This window comes from Dreissena polymorpha, chromosome 4, assembly GCF_020536995.1.
Source record: "Dreissena polymorpha isolate Duluth1 chromosome 4, UMN_Dpol_1.0, whole genome shotgun sequence".
Taxonomy (NCBI): domain Eukaryota; kingdom Metazoa; phylum Mollusca; class Bivalvia; order Myida; family Dreissenidae; genus Dreissena; species Dreissena polymorpha.
In genome coordinates this window covers 25,687,281-25,708,098 of record NC_068358.1, presented here as the reverse complement: position 1 = coordinate 25,708,098, position 20,818 = coordinate 25,687,281, and the positions used below count along the sequence as shown (strand labels likewise).

Sequence of the window (20,818 nt, the reverse complement as noted above, 5' to 3'; positions counted from 1 at the left end):
CATACCGGTAAGTGAAAAAATCATTCTGTCCATATATTTGTACTGGGCGTTAGTGAAAGTGAAAGTCTTTTTCCAGGTTTTCCCTGATTTCCAGGTTGGCTGGGAACCATGTTTAACTATGATAAAAATTTAATGTTCTTTAGATGCCATGTGTATTAATATATAGGTCTATTTTTCTGAGATATTAATGAAAATGCCTTTGGGTATGTGGCGAATATTTAAAAAATCTGCAACTTGATATATGGTGCTAACACGGTAAAATTGTATGAGCCCAAATTATAATAGATGAATGCGTATTATGCTTCTCTGCTTATACTATGACGACATGTTCATACAATGTCATTTTTATTATTATACATGTATATGCCAAATTTAATGAAAAAGACTTGAAAATGTGTGTCGCAAGATACCAAGTACGAAAAAAATCAGCATTTTTATGTAGCGTCATCACACGGTAAAATTATTTGTGCCCAAAATAATAATAGATGAATGCATATAAGGCTTCAATGTTGCTTATACTATGACTACTGGTTCATACGATGCCATTTTTATAAATATCTATGCCAAATTTAATGAAATAGACATGAAAATGTGTGTCGCCAGGTACCAAGTAAGAAAAAAATCAGCATTTTTATCTAGGGTCTTTACACGGTTAAATTATTTGTGCACAAATAATAATAGATGAATGCATATTAGGCTTCAATGTTGCTTATACAATGACTACTGGTTCATACAATGCCATTTTTATAAATATCTATGCCAAATTTAATGAAATAGACTTGAAAATGTGTGTCGCCAGGTACCAAATAAGAAAAAAATCAGCATTTTTATATAGGGTCTTCACACAGTAAAATTATTTGTGCCCAAGTAATAATAGATGAATGCATATTAGGCTTCAATGTTGCTTATACTATGACTACTGGTTCATACGATGCCAATTTTATTAATATCTATGCCAAATTTAATGAAATAGACTTGAAAATGTGTGTCGCCAGGTACCAAGTAAGAAAAAAGTCAGCATTTTTATGTAGGGTCTTCACACAGTAAAATTATTTGTGCCCAAATAAGAATAGATGAATGCATATTAGGCTTCAATGTTGCTTATACTATGACTAATGGTTCATACGATACCATTTTTATAAATATCTATGCCAAATTTAATGAAATAGACTTGAAAATGTGATTCGCCAGTTACCAAGAAAGAAAAAAATCCGCATTTTTATGTAGGGTCTTCACACGGTAAAATTATTTGTTCCCAAATAATAATAGATGAATGCATATTAGGCTTCAATGTTGCTTATACTATGACGATATGTTCATACAATGCCATTTTTAAAAATATCTATGCCAAATTTAATGAAATAGAATTAAAATGTGTGTCGCCAGGTACCAAGTAAGAAAAAAATCAGCATTTTTATGTAGGGTCTTCACATGGTGAAATTATTTGTGCCAAAAATAATAACAGATGAATGCATATTAGGCTTCAATGTTGCTTATACTATGACTACTGGTTCATACAATGCCATTTTTAAAAATATCTATGCCAAATTTAATGAAATAGACTTGAAAATGTGTGTCGCCAGGTACCAAGTAAGAAAAAATCAGCATTTTTATGTAGGGTCTTCACACGGTAAAATTATTTGTGCCCAAATAATAATAGATGAATGCATATTAGGCTTCAATGCTGCTTATACTATGACTACTGGTTCATACGATGCCAGTTTTATAAATATCTATGCCAAATTTAATGAAATAGACTTGAAAATGTGTGTCGCCAGGTACCAAATAAGAAAAAAATCAGCATTTTTATGTAGGATCTTCACACGGTAAAATTGTTTGTGCCCAAATAATAATACATGTAGATGAATGCATATTAGGCTTCAATGTTGCTTATACTATGACTACTGGTTCATACGATGCCATTTTTTAAAATATCTATGCCAAATTTAATGAAAAAGACTTGAAAATGTGTGTCGCCAGGTACCAAGTAAGAAAAAAATCATCATTTTTATGTAGGGTCTTCACACAGTAAAATTATTTGTGCCCAATTAATAATAGATGAATGCATATTAGGCTTCAATGTTGCTTATACTATGACAACTGGTTCATACGATGCCAATTTTATAAATATCTATGCCATATTTAATGAAATAGACTTGAAAATGTGTGTCGCCAGGTACCAAGTAAGAAAAAAATCAGCATTTTTATGTAGGGTCTTCACACAGTAAAATTATTTGTGCCCAAATAATAATAGATAAATGCATATTAGGCTTCAATGCAGGGTTGGCATATTGACCGGTCAATTGAGTATTGACCGGGCCGGCGGTCAATACCTGGTTAAAACCGGTCAATACTGGTCATTACTGGTCGACAGTCTTCACGCTAAATATTTTAGCCAAATAGCCCTTCGGGCTAATACGATGGAATTTTGAATAGCCCGAAGACATGTTCAATAGCCCGAGGAGGTCAATTTAAATTTTATGACTTTTTTGGCCAGGAACACCAAAATAGTTATTAACAATCAGAAAATCTACTTCCATTAGTAAAAACAGATGCATGTGATTACAGTAATAAAGGGTATAATGTTTCCTTTTGAAATGCATTTTATACAAAATGCACCAGATAATTATGCTGTTTATTGTAACTTTATTATTACACATGTTCTCATTCAATGATTCCATTAATCAGTTTGACCGGTGTTTTGTTTTATTTTAAAGCGAATTATTATCATGTTTAAAAAATATCCGAAAAACTTCAAAAATACATCAGCCTATTAAAATAACAGATTATTATCGTATTATTACTAGGACAATCGCCGGTGAATTTCTGAATTGTCGGCATGTGACTTCAGAACAAAAGGCCACTGGGTGTGTTAATTGCCCAATCTACAAGTGACAATGTCTGCTTCTTTAATTTACTCCCGATGTTTTGATAAGCATGTGTCAACCGTGAAAAGTATTGTATATTCGTAAACAGATTATAAGTAGCAAAATAGGTCACGTAGCAGAACGAGATTACAGAATAAACGAAAGTACTACAATTATTAATAATACATTAAAAAAACTTATTCTAATGCGCAAAAATAATTGATTAAAACACATGGAAACCTACCTGTAATAAGTATCAATTTGTTTTAACCCAATGCGTACAATATCCCTTACAGACTCTTTAATTTTTTTTGAAAAAATTACTTGTCCATTTTTCATGAATCAAATTAAATACGCTTCTAGATTGGTCATTATTTTAAAACATTACGAAGTGCCCGATGCGCGAACATCCCGGAACGTGATCTACACATGTTCAGTTTGAATAACCTCATCTTGGTTGGGCGTCAATTGCATCATTACTTTAAATAGCAACATACCCGGATGCTTACACGACAGTTTAGAAAAATGGCGGCCGCATGCTTTTAAAACGTCATTTTAGGCATTTAAATAGCAAATTTAAACGTGCTTCTTAAAAACGCGTATAAATCAGGATATACAACTCGGATACAATCTAATATTTGCGGGTTTGTTTAAGTTTATTTACCGTACCCAGGGTACATGTAAGTAAAATTAAGAGTACCCGGGGTACATGTACCGGTAAGTAGTACCCGAGCCGAGAATGACCAATCGAGCCTTAGTAAGTGAGTGATGGTGTATGGGATAACATGCACTGAGGGTGTATATTTTTCACGAACAAGTCAATTGAAGGTGTTAGAGATGCATTGATCCATAAGATTTAAAAGGGTAATTAACCACGGGCTTATTAAAATTAAAATGATGACATTACATTGTACCGGCTGTTTATTGTTGTATACTGTAAGCTTGCAATATTTTAAATAATGTAAACAACTTACCTTGTATTAAGTTGGCACATTGTTGTCAGGTGTAGAAACTTTTTATACTTATTTCTGTTTAGTTGCACTGGCTGAACCAAAAGAATTATGTAGTCGTTTCTAAATAATCACGAAACAACCTACTAATGCATATATGCTTGCCAGTAACTGAGTTTGTGCATTTCCATTCATTATATTATCGGCCTTGGCAAACAGCGTAGAATCAGATGAGACGCCGTGTGATGTCTGCTATTTCCATATCCACGGGTGTTTTTATGTCAAATGTTACGGTTTTTCAATAGATCGTATACTTATCTACAAAACAGCGAATTAGCGTTCACTTTACATCATTTTTAATTATGTTATTTTGTTAGTACTTTCTCGCGTTTTTTTCGAACCTGTATTGGCAGCCATTGGTCGACGCCGTCTGCTATTTCGAACGATGAAGATTTCCATATCCACTGGCGTTTTTTTATGTCAAATGTTAGTGTTTTCCAATAGATCGTATACTTATCTACAAAACAGCGAATTAGCGTTCACTTTACATCATTTCTGATGATCTTATTTTGTAAATAATTTCTGAGCGTTAATTCCTACGTTGCTATGTCGTCAGCCATTTTGACGGTTGGTTTGTTTACTTTCGGTTTCCACTACAAACGAAATTAATTGATTTGCTGCTTGCGTTTATTTATTGATTAAATAATAAATTATTAAACCCTAATAATGTAATTGTCTGAATATCATTTATATTCAAGATATTATCGGATAAATAGAATACCATTCTAATACCAGTGTGTACTTACATTTATCTCAGAAAGCCTAGCCGTGTAAACCTTTCTTTAACTCGTCGCACTCAATACGTTGAATAACACATAGATTTATGTCATGTTCATTAAAAAACCACAATGTGCACAAAAGACATGCATGTGTACTACCGATTGATATTCAAACACAATTATTACGCCTTTGTTTATCGATTAAACGCCTAACTGAATTAATAACGCGTAACGTCAGTTTCTTTGTTTCGTAGCAAGATGGAAGCTAGCCTAAGCGCTTTTCATGACGTCACGCGCGCGTGCCCTTTCCCATAAAAATATTTAAACGCAAAATACTCGAAAACTTGATTTTTCCCAGGTATAACGCCTACGCCAACAGGTAGATCGCATTCTGGTACATATACATGTCAAATTTCAGCAAACGTGTTCGGCCAGTTTTCAAGGCGCTCAAATCGCAGTGATTTGCACCAACTTAACGAAACTTAGCCCCCTTTATCATTCGTTCGATTGAACGTCATCAATGATGACGTCCAATACATCACTCATTCCATATCTGGGATGCATGACTTTATTTATTCTTCCCCGGAGAGTCTTCTTGGCGTTCAAAAGTGGAGGGACATGATGGCGAACAGTACTTCCATTAAACTTATTGTTGTGGATGAGGCTCATACAATAATACAATGGTAATAAGTAATATTAACCTACCTTATTATTGTGTTACAGTGTGAAAAAACCCGCTTAAGTTTGATAATTGTAATATACTGAACAGCTGTGTAGTAATTGTTTAGCGCTTTCAGCTGTGTAGAATTTGTGTAGCACTTTTAGCTGTGTTGTATTTGTATAAGAGACTGCTGCTAAAATATATAAACCAAAGTTATGTTATTAAAACCTCTAAGTGCAGACAGATGTATTATAAAAGAGTTGCATAGTCATTTTAATGTCATTTTGAATATCAATTCTATATTTGATAGTAAGTCTTCGTGTTAGTCAAACTGCATAGGACATGTGACATATTACCAGTATTTGAGCCGGTCTTAATAAAAAACAAATATTGTTGGCTAGTAAATATGTCATATTATTATTATTTCAAAATGAGTCAGGCATGTGATTGAATAAAATATGCATCACAAATAAAGACTTACAAGTTCATGTACTTCTTATTTTTAGGGGAGAGGCAGACAGTGAGCAGGAGAAGGAGCCATTTCGCGAGTGGTTTGGGAAGTTAGGAGAAGTTCGTTCTTTGGTCGAGTGTCCCATCTTATTAATCACTGCCACGGCAAATAAAGCTGCTCGAACTAAAGTGAAACAACTATTTTGTATGCAAAAATGTTTTGAAATTGTTGACAGTCCAGATCGTCCAAATATCAAATTATTCTGTCATAGGTATACGGGAAGCTTGCCTCTTAGTTTAGTGTTCAAGTATTTGGTAACTTCAATCAAAGACAAGAAAGAAAAAAGTGAAAGATACCTTATATTTTGTACATCCATAAAAAATTGCACTGATGTGTATACAATGTTAAGAATGGAACTGGATAAAGACATAAACTATGTGCATATGTATCATTCCCAGACTGCAGAAAATGTCAAGGAGGTTATAAAAAAAGACATGGGACATGATGATGGCTTGATTAGACTGTTAGTGGCAACTAGTGCTGCTGGCATGGGCGTTAATTTTAAAGGGGTAAATCAAGTAATAAACTATGGGGTTCCGAAGAACATGGATACTTTTGTTCAGCAGTTGGGAAGGGCAGGTAGAGATGGAACTCAGGCTATGGCACTTTTATTATATTGTGGCAGACAGTGTAAAGGTATTGATAGTGATATGAAGAATTACATAAGTGATGATTCAAAATGTCGCAGGAATTTGTTATTGAGTGCATATAATACTGATGTTAATAAGGGCCTGCTAAAGCACTTGTGTTGTGATATTTGTGAACAACAATGTGATTGTGGTAGTCCGGACTGTAAATTGTACGCCCATCCTGTTGTTCAAGCTTTGACAGAGGACATATCTGATGTTGAAACAAGCTCTTCTAGTTCAGAAAGTTCCAACAGCTTTAGTGATTTTAGTTAATGGAATGGATATTATTTGTAGACATTTAGGCATTACATTTGTTCATTTTAATCCGTTTTCGGCAATAATATGTGATTAATCAGGTATGTCACCTGACATATACAATGTACTGTAGCAACCTTAACACATTTTAATTGTTTTGGTACATTTTCATATTATTTTTGTTTGAAAGAATAAAATACTTTTTATCAATACACACTTGTTCATAGAAGCATCCATTTGGAATAACTGTACTGATGATATTTTAAGTGGTTTAATTTAAAATATTCACCCAAGAACTAAAAAAAAAACAATATTTTACATCATGTTGTTTAGGTTTAAAAAAAAAAAATTATTCAAAAAGGTAATTTGCCAATTTTATCTTTAAATTGGTCATAAAATGATGAAAATTCCCTGTAATTATGATATCAAGCTTTCTGAAAGATTTCTTTGTAAGATACCAATTGTGATATTCAGAAGCAGTGAAATAAAATTCCCAAGTGTATGCTGGGATACTTTAATTCATGTAACTTATTATTAAGCTTTATATACACACATACTTCATAGCACATAGTTGTTAATTTGTTTATCAGGTCCAGGGGACGGTTTCAACAAACATTGTACGACAAATTTAGAATACTATTCATAATATAAAAAAAACATTATTGCAAAACACCAAGGCATATTATTATTTTGCTGTCGGAATATGTTTTGTGTGGATATTTATCATCATCTTGTATATTTCACTCTTCAAATTTTAGTCGTAAATTAAGATTGTCGTACGATCTTTGCTGGAACGACCCCCAGTGTTTAATAAGCTCCTTCTGGAATAATTATCAATATGCATTATAAGCTGCCTTATTATTAAGAACAAGTTACTGTATTACTTTTTGTATAACCAACTTTTAAATATTTGCTATTTTCGCACTTTTCAAAGAATTCTGCGTTTACTTGTTTAATTGTGTTTGTTCAACATGTACTTCAAACAATAAAACCCAAAATACAAATATTAACGATTTATTTGTCTGTTACATGTATAAATTAAATGTTTCACTACATACATGTAAACATTTGAATAACGGAGAAAAAGAATGACAATTTTAACATATAACCACACATGCGTCAATGTAATAAACTTCCAAATTACCACAATAAAATAATTATACAATTTGCATCATTTAATATGCTAACCTTGTTAAGAACCCATCATGAACTGATAGGACATGCCAGTAGTATTGAAATGTGAAACTGTTATAGAAGTAAACTAATACCATTTGATATTGGCAAAAAAATCTTTTAAAGTTACAGCACTGAATTCTGCATTAGCACAACGAATGTCAACACTTCCTGATACAGATACATATAATGCACAATAAAATAAAATATGATGCAGCAAGATAATGGATGAAACATCACAGATAAAAAAATTAGAATCAAGAGTTAAATATGCAATCACGTCACATAACCTGTCACAGAAGTACAGACCGGGCAATCATTCTCAACTTTCCGCATAAAAATGCTAGGGGCATAAACATGTTTGAAATACAAGTCTAACAAGTACGTTTCAAAGCCTAAAGGTTACATTAATAGAGAACAAGAGCACCGTCCAGGGAATGCCAACACTCTGCTGTGGGTGCAGTTTTGAATTTAACAAAAAAAAATACTTGACCTTTGACCTTGAAGGATGACCTTGACCTTTTACCACTCAAAATGTGCAGCTCCATGAGATACACATCAGAGTTTTACATATTTTACTGTTTTTAAAACAAATTCAAGGCAACAGATAATTTAATTATGCAATATTTTGTATTTTCTACACTGAATCAGGTTTACTTATTTATTCAAAGGTTTAAAAAAAAAATAAAAAAAAAAAATTTTTTTTAGGGGAAAATCATTTTTTGGGGGAAAAATTTATGTCAGAGGGGAAAAAAATATCTAGGGGAAAGGGCCGAAATTCAGCAGGTCTTTCAGAAGGTAAAAAACCCTGCACATGCATGCCAAATATCAAGTAGCTATCTTCAATATTGCAAAAGTTATTGCGCAATGCACGGTGGACGAGCTGGCTATGACAATACCTCGGGTTTTCTTCGAAAACAGCCGAGCTAATAAAAGACTTGAATTCAGCAAACTCTGCATTGAAATCATACTGTAATAAAACATGCATATGACATGTACATGTACCAGTTAACTTAATACAAATGTTCACCAGAATATTGTCTGACATCAAAATGTTAAGATAAAAGATTTTTCATTATTTGTAACACTGAAAGTCACAATTACTGATTTAGTTAATTTGTCATCACCTAAAAAACTACTAGTGCACAGTGGTTTACTATATGATTTACATAAACATATTTGCAATTCTTTTCTGCTCACCAATCCATGCATGAAGTTCCTCAGCATTAATACCACTCAAAGGTTCTCTAAAATTTTGAAAACTATTCCAGCACACATTTTTTATGGCACCTTTTGTCTGAGAAACTCAACCATTTTCATAATATCACCACTTTTGTCCGCTTCAGGCCTTGTACTCTTTGACTTTGCTGTTCTGGACGTTCTCATGAGATTCTGCTTGATAGCGTGAATAACTTGTGTTGTCATGCATATCTGTTTCGCTGATTCATATGACTTGTTTGCTCCTTGTGTGTTCAGTTCTCTTTTTATGTTATTGACCTGTATTTCTACTGCATTGTCATTAGGAATGTTGTTGCGAATTCCCCCATTCAAATTAACACTGATATTCCATTTGTATTCAAAACTTTCTCGGAAACCCAGAATTGACAGCGTGTATGTTATCATTCGCCATAACCAAATTTTATACTTAGAGTGTTTCAAAGCAGAATCGTAAAGCCACTCAAAATGGGCATTGCATACTGATCTTGCACCGTCACACATTTTGTACGAATCACATGTGTCCCTAAAAAGAAGAGACATGAATAGGAATTGTCCGACTGCATTATTACAATGTTCATTGGTATTTGCTTGATGGAGCTTCCAATGGTGTTTGTTAGTTAAATGTTTCTTAAACCAAACAAGTGAGGTGAAACATTTTCCACACAAAGCACATTGGTAATGGTCATTTACTCTCATTGCAAAGAGCTTCTGTTCATCAGCGTGTATTGCTTCAAGGTCATTACGTATTCTTGAAATACTTGAATTCTCAGTAACACCAAGATTAAAACAGTCCATAACCTTCTGCGATATTTTTTCTACAAACTCGATATTGTTTTTGTTTGAGCAGCCTTCTTCCATAACATCAAGGCAGGCTGGGTATCCGACGATGGACCTAGTGTTACTTTTCAGCATACACTGTACCCCTGACTAGGCTATACGATTGTGCAGACTGGACCTAGTGTTTGTTGGGAATTTAGCACGCCGTCGTGTGACGCCGCCGTTGGCGCGCCGTCGTATGACGCCGCCGAATAACGTCATATACATGCACGTCATCTTGTTAATGTTGTTTCAGTTGATATATAGTTATGATTGAGAAAGGACGACATTGAAACGTAAAACACAACGCTATACTTATTTATTCAATTCAAGTAGACATTTTGGTGCCGTGACGAAAAAACTAAGTATGCCGTCAACAAATACAGATAAGTTAAAGGGGCAGAGAGTAGGAAATCAGAAAGTAATTGAGCGATTAATCGAAAGATTGGAAGAAAATGACAAATTGCAGTTTGAACCAACCATCGTTGCAATAGATAACCAGTTGGAGATAATACGAGGATTAAATGAGAAAATAATCGCACTATCAGACGCGGAATCGACCACAGACGAGCTGTTGGACTCGCAGATGTACGTTTTTGACATGGAAGCGAAGCTTCGGAGATACCGTCAAAATCTGCTTGATCACCCATCTTTGAGTAGTACAGCCGTCCATGATAGTAGTCTGTCGGTGTCTGTTTTGCAGCCACCCGAGTTATCCAATACACGCTATCGAAGCGTAGAGGAAGAACCACGCGCGCCTCTGCAGTTACCTACCCTACCGGCATCATCCGAAAACGTTAATCAGTCGTCGCTTCCGGCCTTTCATCAACCCCGTCAAGTCGCTACGGCCATCGCTGACACCAACATAATGTAACCAGCCGAGCAGAGTATGTATTTTCACCAGCTTCCAAAGCTCAACCTCATAACATTTAACGGCGACATCTTAACGTGGCAATCGTTTTGGGACAGCTATGAATCGGCCATACATAAAAACGGAAGTTTGACAGATGTCCAAAAATTTAATTATTTGAAGACAATGCTGGAGGGCGAGGCGTCCAGAACAATTGAAGGATTTGCTCTTACTAACGCTAACTACGGCCAGGCAATCTCACTTTTGACTGAGAGGTATGGACAAAAACATAAAATCATAACGGCATATATGAATGCGTTATTACAGCTTCCGTCCCCTTACGCCACTGTGCAGAGTCTACGTGGATTTTATGACCAAATGGAGACGAAAATTCGGGGTCTGGAATCGCTAGGAGAATCGCAAGAGAATTACGGCACTCTCCTCGTTCCCGTCATTCTGCAGAGACTTCCGCCAGACACGAAACGGAATTTAGCCAGAGATCACGGGACCGGAAGTTGGAAATTGAGTGATCTTCGACGCGCCATTTATCGGGAGATCGACATTATGGACGCAGGGAACACACACAACGACCAAACAGACTTGCTACTCACTGCAGCGTTTCACACTGGGTCCCGGAAGAAGACCATTTACAACCGGAAGTAAACGAAATGTCAGAAGGAAATCGAGCGACGTATGTGCGTGTTCTGTGAAAGAACCCATCAGGGTGAATGCAAAACAGTAAGTGACATTTTAGTGCACATTTCCATCGTAAAGAAAAAAGGACTTTGTTTAAATTGCCTGAGCAAATTGCATCAAGCTGTAAACTGTCCATCAAGAATTCGCTGTCGCATATGTAAAGGCAATCACCATTCATTCATATGTGAATCGTCACAGGAATCATCGCATTGTGTCACAAATAAAACCTCTGAAACTTCACAGAATCGTTCTAGCAGTCACACTGGTCATACATGGAGTAACAGAGAGGGGGCAGCAATATTACACTCGTCGTCATTGACATCCCACTCAGATGTTCTGTTGAAGACAGCAGTCTCACCGGTGTGCGCCGGCGGACGGTACGCTGAGGCCAATATACTCATGGACGAAGGTGCGCAGAGATCATTCATTACGCAGAAGTTAGCCGACAAGCTGCAGTTGAAACATGACGGAACTGACGTCATCAACTTGTCATCTTTTGGAGATCTCGCACACAGCGTCAGGCGTCTTCATACAGCAACCATCAATATCGTGGCAACAGATGGATGTATGATTCCCATTCGGGTACTTATCGTTCCTGTAATTGCGAAACCATTAATAAACCGCTGTCGACAGTCTATCAAGAGTTTGAAGTATCTACCAGGGCTGCAACTCGCCCATCCGGTGACGATGGAGGATTCATTTGAAATCTCTCTACTCGTCGGTGCAGATTTCTACTGGCAGATCGTGGAAGACCAGGTAGTACGAGGCGATGGTCCTACAGCCGTCAGCTCTCGCATCGGCTATTTCCTGTCAGGGCCACTTCCGGAAAGCGCAAATCATGGAACGAGCGTTATGAATGTTATCACTGCACATGTAGCTACAGATGTATCACGCTTCTGGGATATTGAGACGTTTGGCATCAAACCGGAAGACGCAGAACAGGCATGCGCAGTCGACATTATGAAAAGCTACCAAGATAGGTGTTTAACATTTTCAGACGGTAAATACACAGCAAGATTGCCATGGAAAGAGGAACACGCTACTCTACCTACAAATTACGAACTAGCAAGGAAGAGAACAGAAAGTAGCATAAGAAGACTTAGTAAAGACCCAGCAACACTTGCCTGTTATAGCAAGATCATAAATGACCAAGAGAGATGCGGATTTATTGAACGGGTCGAAAACGATAGCACATCGGCTTGTATTCACTATATTCCACATCATAAGGGTTAAAAAGGACTCTGCTACAACTCCAATGAGAATTGTTTACGATTGTAGTTGTCGACAAGTAACCGGAAGTGCCAGTCTCAATGTTCGTTTAATGTCAACGCCACCGGAACTCAATGATCTGACACTGCTTCTAATGAAGTTTCGAATAGGAAAGTACGGTGTTGTCTCTGACATAGAGAATGTGTAGCGCCGTTAAATGTCGCATCGCCGTTATATGTCGCAGGCTACGAGATTTGTCGCAACGTTGACGATAAATGTCGCAAGGAACGATAAATGTCGCAAATCCTACTAACGATATATGTCGCAACTTTAACGATAAATGTCGCAAAAAAATCAACTGCCGATATATGTCGCAACATTAACGATAAATGTCGCACACCTTTGTAAGTCATGTACAAAAATGAAAAGTCGAAGTAAAATGACTAAAACTTTTAGGTTAGATCTATTATACCCGACAAGGTTCATTGGGCCGACTTCCATCAGAATGGTCAGTTTTTAGTTAGTATTGTCCAAAATGGTCAGTTGCGGTCAGTTTTGTCCGAAATGGTCAGTTGTGGTAAATATTGACCCAATCAATTTTTATAATTCTTGGCTCGAGTGACCAGTTGTTGATTTCCCTGTGCTAAAGGGACTGCTGTTATCAAGATTGGCCAAAGGTTGTAAGATGTGATAAAACTGTAACATTATTACAGTTACACAAATTACGATAAAATTGTATTGAATATTGTATGGTAGTTACATGACTGTAGTACATGTATCATTATCTTTGAATGGCAACTCGTGTCAGATCGTTTTAAGTCGTTCGCTTGCGAACAACTTAGCTTAATAGCAAGCTTTGAAAGCCAGATTTGTTAGAGATCCAAAACCTGATAAATGCCGCATTAGCGCAGAGAAAGAGTTCGCGGCGCGGTTTCAGTCCTTGAACTACAATCATTTTTAAATCGATACATAATATGAATATCGTGTTAAAGGGAATAATTTTGAACGAATCGTATATAGAAAAATAAAAAATAAACATTTTTTAACTTTACGCGTCGCGAAAGAGTAAGTTTATGAATTATTAAAAAAAGTCCACTATGTACTACGTCAGTGAAGTGGTATATTTGCGCAGCACAGGTCGTTCCAAATCTGAGTCTATTAATATATCAGGTAAAAAAAAAACGACTGCTGGTCAACAATGGGATGTGGAGATTACAATACACTATCATGCGTCTTTTGCGTAACCTCGTTGATAGCGGTTAACTGATTATAACAACTTGCTTTCAATATATTTTGCTAAATAAATAAAAGAAACTTACTCCCAATAATGTGCTATATATATATATATAGAGAGAGAGATAGATATAGAGTCTATAATTTTGTGTTCGATTATTTATACGTGAAACAAAAAAAAACGCATGTGTAATAATACACGTATTATAAAATCGCTATAGAAATATTAAGTAAATAATTAAAAAAATCCGAGTTTTTTAGAACGAACAATACTAGTTTTTACAAAGAAATTCAAAAAATAAACACTAAACGTTGGCCTGACTATGTTTTGAATGTATAAGAAATACATACATTTACCATAATAAAGTGTGTACTTGTTAAAGTAATACACGCCTATTCCTGCTGACAGGCAATAATTTTATTTCTGTTCAATCAACATTTTGATCAATTTGAGCCCCTTCGCCAACTTCCTAATTGATATTCGTGTATTATTCATAGAGGCCAAACAAAATACTTATTTCATTATATGAGCGCCATTACATTCAGATTATAACACAACGTGATGAACATTGTATAGCTGTGAATTAAGTTCTAGATTGGCGGCTGTATATATTATTATTATTCTTAATTAAACCCGATTAATCTAAACAATTGTGAAAATTTACTCAATAAAATATTCACCAGTTATTGGTCTCTGCTGTTTAAAATTTCTGTATGTTTTTATTAATAATTTAAAGTGGCCTAAAGGCATTTAACAACATAAACAACAACAATAACAACACAAGACATAAACCAGTTGAACGTTTTAACGTAAAGTAGCATTAGCATTACATTTATTAATATTAGCATTATAAGTACGACAAACATGACATTTTCGGATAGGAGTTGTAATTTTTTTAGCACATATCACACAATTAAAGTAAAACATGAGCTGTGCTCGATAAATATACATGTAATCATGTTTTACTCGAGAAAACTGAGTTCTTTCATAAATTCAATTCGAAAATCAATGGTTATTGTTTCAATATAATTATACTTTCAAATTATTCCCGGTCTGATGCTTCTATATAACATCCGGCTAACAGCGACACATCTTTAAGTGGATGTATGGATTTGATTTACGTGCCTGGTAACGGAAAATTGAAATCATTGAGAATAAACGAATAATTTATGCTTCAATAAACTAGGATGTAAAATATTTGATTAGTTTTTGATGATAGTCATCGCATTTAATTTCCATGCTTTTGATGTTTGGTAATGACGCTTTTTCATCAATATGTGCTTAATAGTTGTTTTCATGTGAACGACTCATCTGAAACGTACGGGGAATGTTCGCATCACACGTTTTATTATGGTGATACATTTTTTTCTATTAATGGTTCAAAGCCTTCAAGTATTTAAAAGAGCAGAGTATTATAAGTTCAGGATATTGCATACAATACGCAATGAACAGTAAGAGCTTGGGCAAACCATTTGTGTCACCTTTAATGGAAAGACTTAACATTGACAGACTCTTTCTGGTTATTTAAGCGACACACATTCTAAAATAGGTTTATATTTACAGCAATTCATTTTGAAATCCGTAATCGCAACGCGAGATTAAGTTCTAGTTCAAGAGTAAGTTCGGAAGCCACCACCAACCGACCTATAGAAAGAACAAGCGAAGGCAAAAAGCATTGTTACATAAAGAAACCGATACCTTTCTGTTATTTGGAGAGAAAGACACCGCCCAACATGTTCTTGATTGATTAAAACAAAACATGATTTCATTGATATGATGTTTCACTTGATTTCCTACAATAATGCAATCATGCACATGTTTTGACTTTATATGATTGTATGATATAATTAGGCATTCAGCTCGACATCAATACAGACGTTAAGCTAACAATGTATACAAGTGCATTATCAGCAAATATTCTGCAAGCATATAAGAAGATTGTTTTGCTTAGCTCGTTCTCCAGTTTAAGGTATCATAGAAAAAGATTTTTTCACTTCTTACTTAAAAAGCATTCTTACTGAAAAATTAAAATAAATATTAAAACGCCAGAAAATGAGGCAATTTAAATTTGATATTAGGATTTCATTGCAGTGTATAATTTGTTTGGCTGCTTGTTTTTTATACAGGATATAGGCGTTGGGGAAAAATGTTTAGGAATTTTTATAACATCCGTTTGTACAGTTGTTTTTAAGCTTTAATATATCAAGCGTGTTTTAAGGGAGTTTTTTGTTGTTGAAACGGTTAAAACGAAATATATGGTGTTGTTGTTTGTTTGTGTTGGTGAACGACATTAACATATTTAAACCAATGAAATACATTAGAATTGTGGTGAGTTATGTTGCGGATGTTTTTTTTCGTAAATGCAATCTGAATTCCACCCATATCTGTACGAAGTGTTTAGCCAGATTTTAATATGTATGTATCAATATAATATATTGATGATAATTTAAGCATAGCTTTAACGCACAAATACTATGTGTAAAATGCAATAAAGGCATTGGGTTACCGCACAATCATGAATCACCAATACAAAATTAAAATATGTATACGCGCGCGTTAACTGTTTGACTGTTTGAGTTCAGGTCATCACCGTCAGCGCTCAGGTCATAACCACCAGCGCTCAGGTCATCACCTCTAGCGTTCAGGTCATCACCGCTAGCTTTCAGGTCATCACCGTCCGCGTTCATGCAATCACTGTCAGCGTTCACGTCATCACCGCCAGCGTTCAGGTCATCACCGCCAGTGTTCAGGTCATCACCGTCAGCGTTCAGGTCATCACCGCCAGCGCTAAGGTCACCACCGCCAGCGTTCAGGTCATAACCGCCAGCGCTCAGGTCATCACCGCCAGCGCTCAGGTCATCAACGCCAGCGTTCAGGTCCTCACCACCAGCGTTTAGTATTATGTCATAGTATTATTCGAGAGTAACGGCTAGACAGACATGAACTCCAATCCGGACTTATCAATGTAGTGGCCCTATTCTTAGACGACACTTTTAAAATCTGCATATAATACAGGTGCGACATCGCTTGCAATGTTATTTGGTCACCGTATTCATATTCTTTAGACATTCGCGACAAATATTTTCGTGGTTGCTCAAGTATTGAGTAACACCAGTTTGCTCCACAAATCCTATTACCAAGTACGGGTGTTTGCCCCAAAAAGGTTACTACGTCTTGTCTAAGCGTTTTATCCGACCTATGTATTCCATATTGGCTTAGGTGATTGCCGTCAAGTTTTCAAGCTGGGACGATTTTGTTGTAGGTATGCAATACTGTTTTCTACGTAACCGTTGCTTGTTGCATGCACCTGTTGATGTACACGAATATTGTGTGAGGTTGTTTACGTGGCACAATTTTTCTTCCGAACGGGCAGATTGTCCTGCTCGAGCAGATTCGAGGACGTGATATTTAATGTGTACATGTTTGTTTTCAAAGATCGCTCCTGTATCACACCATCTACTGCCCATATTCTCCTATTCAATAAACCATTTTTCTCATAGCGAAACAGTCCACAATATTATTAATCTGTGTTTTGTTTGGCATCTTGTAAGCTCTGTCATTTCGGCTATTTCACTTTAGTGTTGCGACTTTGGGGCATCTCATAGTTTCTTTGTTAGCAGTTTGCGATTTTGCTTTGAATTTTCATTATAAGGATCCCTTCCATAGTAAATTTCATGCGGTGACTTCCATGCTCGACATTCTTTTTGGTAATTGTTTTATATACGTTGATACTCTGGTAGCTGTTTTTCCCCAGTTTAAACCAAAGCTATCAGCATGCGTCAAATCGTATGCAATCTTTTGCTTCAATGTTTTATGCATCATTTCAACCTTTCCCTGACTTTGAGGGTGATAAGGGCGAATTTTGCTAATCTTTATATTGAGAACTTTCAACAACCGTTTTACTTCTCCATCGAGTTCACGTCCTCTTTCATGCTGAATTATTTTGGTTGTATCAAATTCTGCAAATATGCGACTGAAATGTTAAGTGATTACATCGGCTGAATTGCTAGGTATAGCTCGTGACCACACAAACCGACTTAATATATCCATTACGCTTAAAATGAATTTACACTTTTCTTTATAGTATATAACTGCATGTCTCTGCATATTGACGAGATAGATTTGAAGTATATCGTGCACAGAACTGCTGCAAACATGCATTATAGGTGCTTTTTAAGAAAACTTTGCATTGCTCATCTGATAATGCGGCAGTTTAGCAATAACTTGCTTTATCTTTGCCTCTGAACCTTCAGTATATCTTCGTTTTAACAGATGATATAACCTTCTCACAACAATGCCTTTACTTTTATGGTAATTATGAGTTATAACTTTGCTGCCTTTTGATTCACACTAAAGCTCTTTTCCCTTTTAGTACATTCGATTATTTTCAATCAAATAAAACCCATTGTATCTGTGAAATCTTCGCAGTGTAGATCGTTCTAAGGTTGTCCTTTCTGCAACCGGTACATGATACGTCCCGCCCGATACCAGTTCGAACATTATCCTATACTCTGTATCGGACATAAGCCCACACGTCCTCCAGCCCTTAGCTAGCGCCATCGCAATCAGCAACAGCGAACATATCAACCTTAAATACAGCATTAATATCATGTTAGTTAACAACAATCAACTAAAACTATGTTAACGGTTCTATTTTATTGCTTTTACTAAAATGTATTACCAACGTTAAACTGTTGTAATATTTTTAGAATACCAGTTTTCGAAAAATCTCAAAATACGGACATTTCATTATCTATTATAAGACCTTAATCAAAAGCACTGTTTACCTAGCTTGACATAAAAGTACACTGTATTATATTATTCCAATTAACTCGTTATTGTTACGTCGTCATTTTCGCTGCACCGTCCGATCATATGAGACCTTTATTGTGCGCTCCCTTATTCCATAGCAAACGACACATATTTTCCCCATGCGGTCGCACATGTAATAAGCATTGGGTAATACGATGGGTGGACACAGTGTTAAGTAAATTTGTCAAGTACTTTGATAATGATTGAAAAACTCTAGATGCTTTGGGGCTGACCCTCGTACCCCGTAATCTCAACATTTTACAGTATTGTTTAAATTAAGGTATCGCGAGCCACGCGCACAGAGTTAAAGGGCGAATACTCTACTGATTGTGTCGGAGCAGTAGTCAAAATCTGCCTCCGGGTTGAATACTATCGATTGTTTCCATTGGCTTATTTAATACAGATCGCGTGATAACGAATTGCGACGGCACGTGCGCTTCATTGAAATAGCCAATGAAAAAACTTTAAAGTATTTTATTCCGGTGGCAGCATTATACTTCTGCACCGACAAATTCATTAGAGTAGTCACGTTTTTACGCTCGCGATACGTTATTTGGCGACGTCGACGGCTTATTATTTGACGTCATGGATGTCGCAACATCTCCGCTAAAAAATTGAATAATAACAATATATGCATTCAGTAAATAAAATATATTTTGCCATATTTAAGCGATATTTTACCGTGGAATAGGAAGGCGATGCAAAGATGATCCTTTTGCATTGAAGATTTCTCATTTTTCGCATATAAACTTTATTACAGTATGCTGAATCCATATAGGAAATAAATAATGAAATCGGTTCTGGTCTCGATGTATTAAGGAAAATACTAGTTGCGACAATCATACGTTTTTTTTCTAAAACTTATACTTTTCATGTTAAATGCATTTTATAATACAGTTAAACCATTGAGTAAATAGACGGTATTTATGTACAAATTAAAATACTTCGTTTAGAGACTATCGGCAACGTCTTAAAAATACAAGAAAATGACCAACCACAAATATTGCACCCTTGTCCTACGTTTTGAAGAAATTAAATGTTCGCCTCGGATAAGAACAAGTCATTTTTATCGTCATTGTTTTTATTTTTGTATCGCCTTTCAAGATTCAAATATCTTTTTTAACATTAAAAAAGTCAAAATTTACCAACAAAGCTCATGCAAATCACGTTAACTTTATGTATATGACTTTGCAAAGCTTTTTATAAAATCAGGGTTTTTATGTAGGTATGCTATAGTTATCATGATTAAATCACACGAGCAATCGTGGTATTTTTATGCCCTACTAAAATCAAACATAGAAAATAATAACCTCAATATCAGCATTGATGTCTTCATGGTTCTTTCTCTAGTAAGTGCGCCAAAATGAAATCAAAGAAAAGGCAACTGTTGGATAAGAAGACTTCATACCATTAAATCATACTCGCGAATCGTGACCTCATCTTGTAGAAACATGTCTAAACTAATTGTCAACCGGATGGACGATCTCTCATTTTGCTGCCATTTTTTAAATACATGGAATTGTCTATAAAAATGATTGTTAGCAATAAGACTTTCGTACTGTGGCTGACATCTGAACATCTGTAAATTCGTGACATCATGTTTGTGACATCAAAGCAGGTGCGGGTCAAGGGTTTTCGAATGGGGGTGGGGTGTACGTCAAGTTTTACAGGTGGCGGATACTTTAGTAAAAATTTGTTAACCCTAAAACGGTTGATAGTAGCAATTCCAATTTCATGCGCCGCAGGTAATTTTTTGGCATTCGATTTAAAGGCCCTAAATATGCACATTTTAATTTTTTTTTTGCTGATTACGGGGAGGGGACGCACGCGGGGAGGGGACGCACGCCATCGCTCTCCTAAAACCGCTCTTGCAAAGATCCCAAATCGTTCAGGGTAGCACCAAAACGACACATTTATTTCACAACAGTTTAACAAATTGTGAAGATTTGAAAATAATCTGGTGAAATTAACATAATAGGAATTTACAAAATGACATAATTATATTCCGATTTCTATGAAGAATTGTCGTTTGTATCTTATTTTTTGTCAATGACAACAGTAATGTATGTGTCGCTTAAGAGACTTTTTCCGCTACTAAACCTATCGCCGTACAAGAATATTGAATTGACACAGACCCTAGTGCACGCCTTTCTTCAAA

General features: G+C 35.7%; 2 protein-coding genes across 2 annotated transcripts in view; both read left to right on the top strand.

Annotated features, from left to right (window-relative positions):
- Positions 1–20,818, top strand: part of LOC127876624 (uncharacterized) — a 57,906-nt gene that overhangs the window by 6,662 nt on the left and 30,426 nt on the right. The window lies entirely within an intron of this gene.
- LOC127876626 (ATP-dependent DNA helicase RecQ-like) lies at positions 5,051–6,862 on the top strand. The gene is made up of 2 exons (XM_052421969.1): positions 5,051–5,279; positions 5,764–6,862. The coding sequence occupies exons 1-2, from the start codon at positions 5,155–5,157 to the stop codon at positions 6,668–6,670; spliced, it is 1,032 nt and encodes a 343-aa protein (XP_052277929.1). The 5' UTR covers positions 5,051–5,154; the 3' UTR covers positions 6,671–6,862.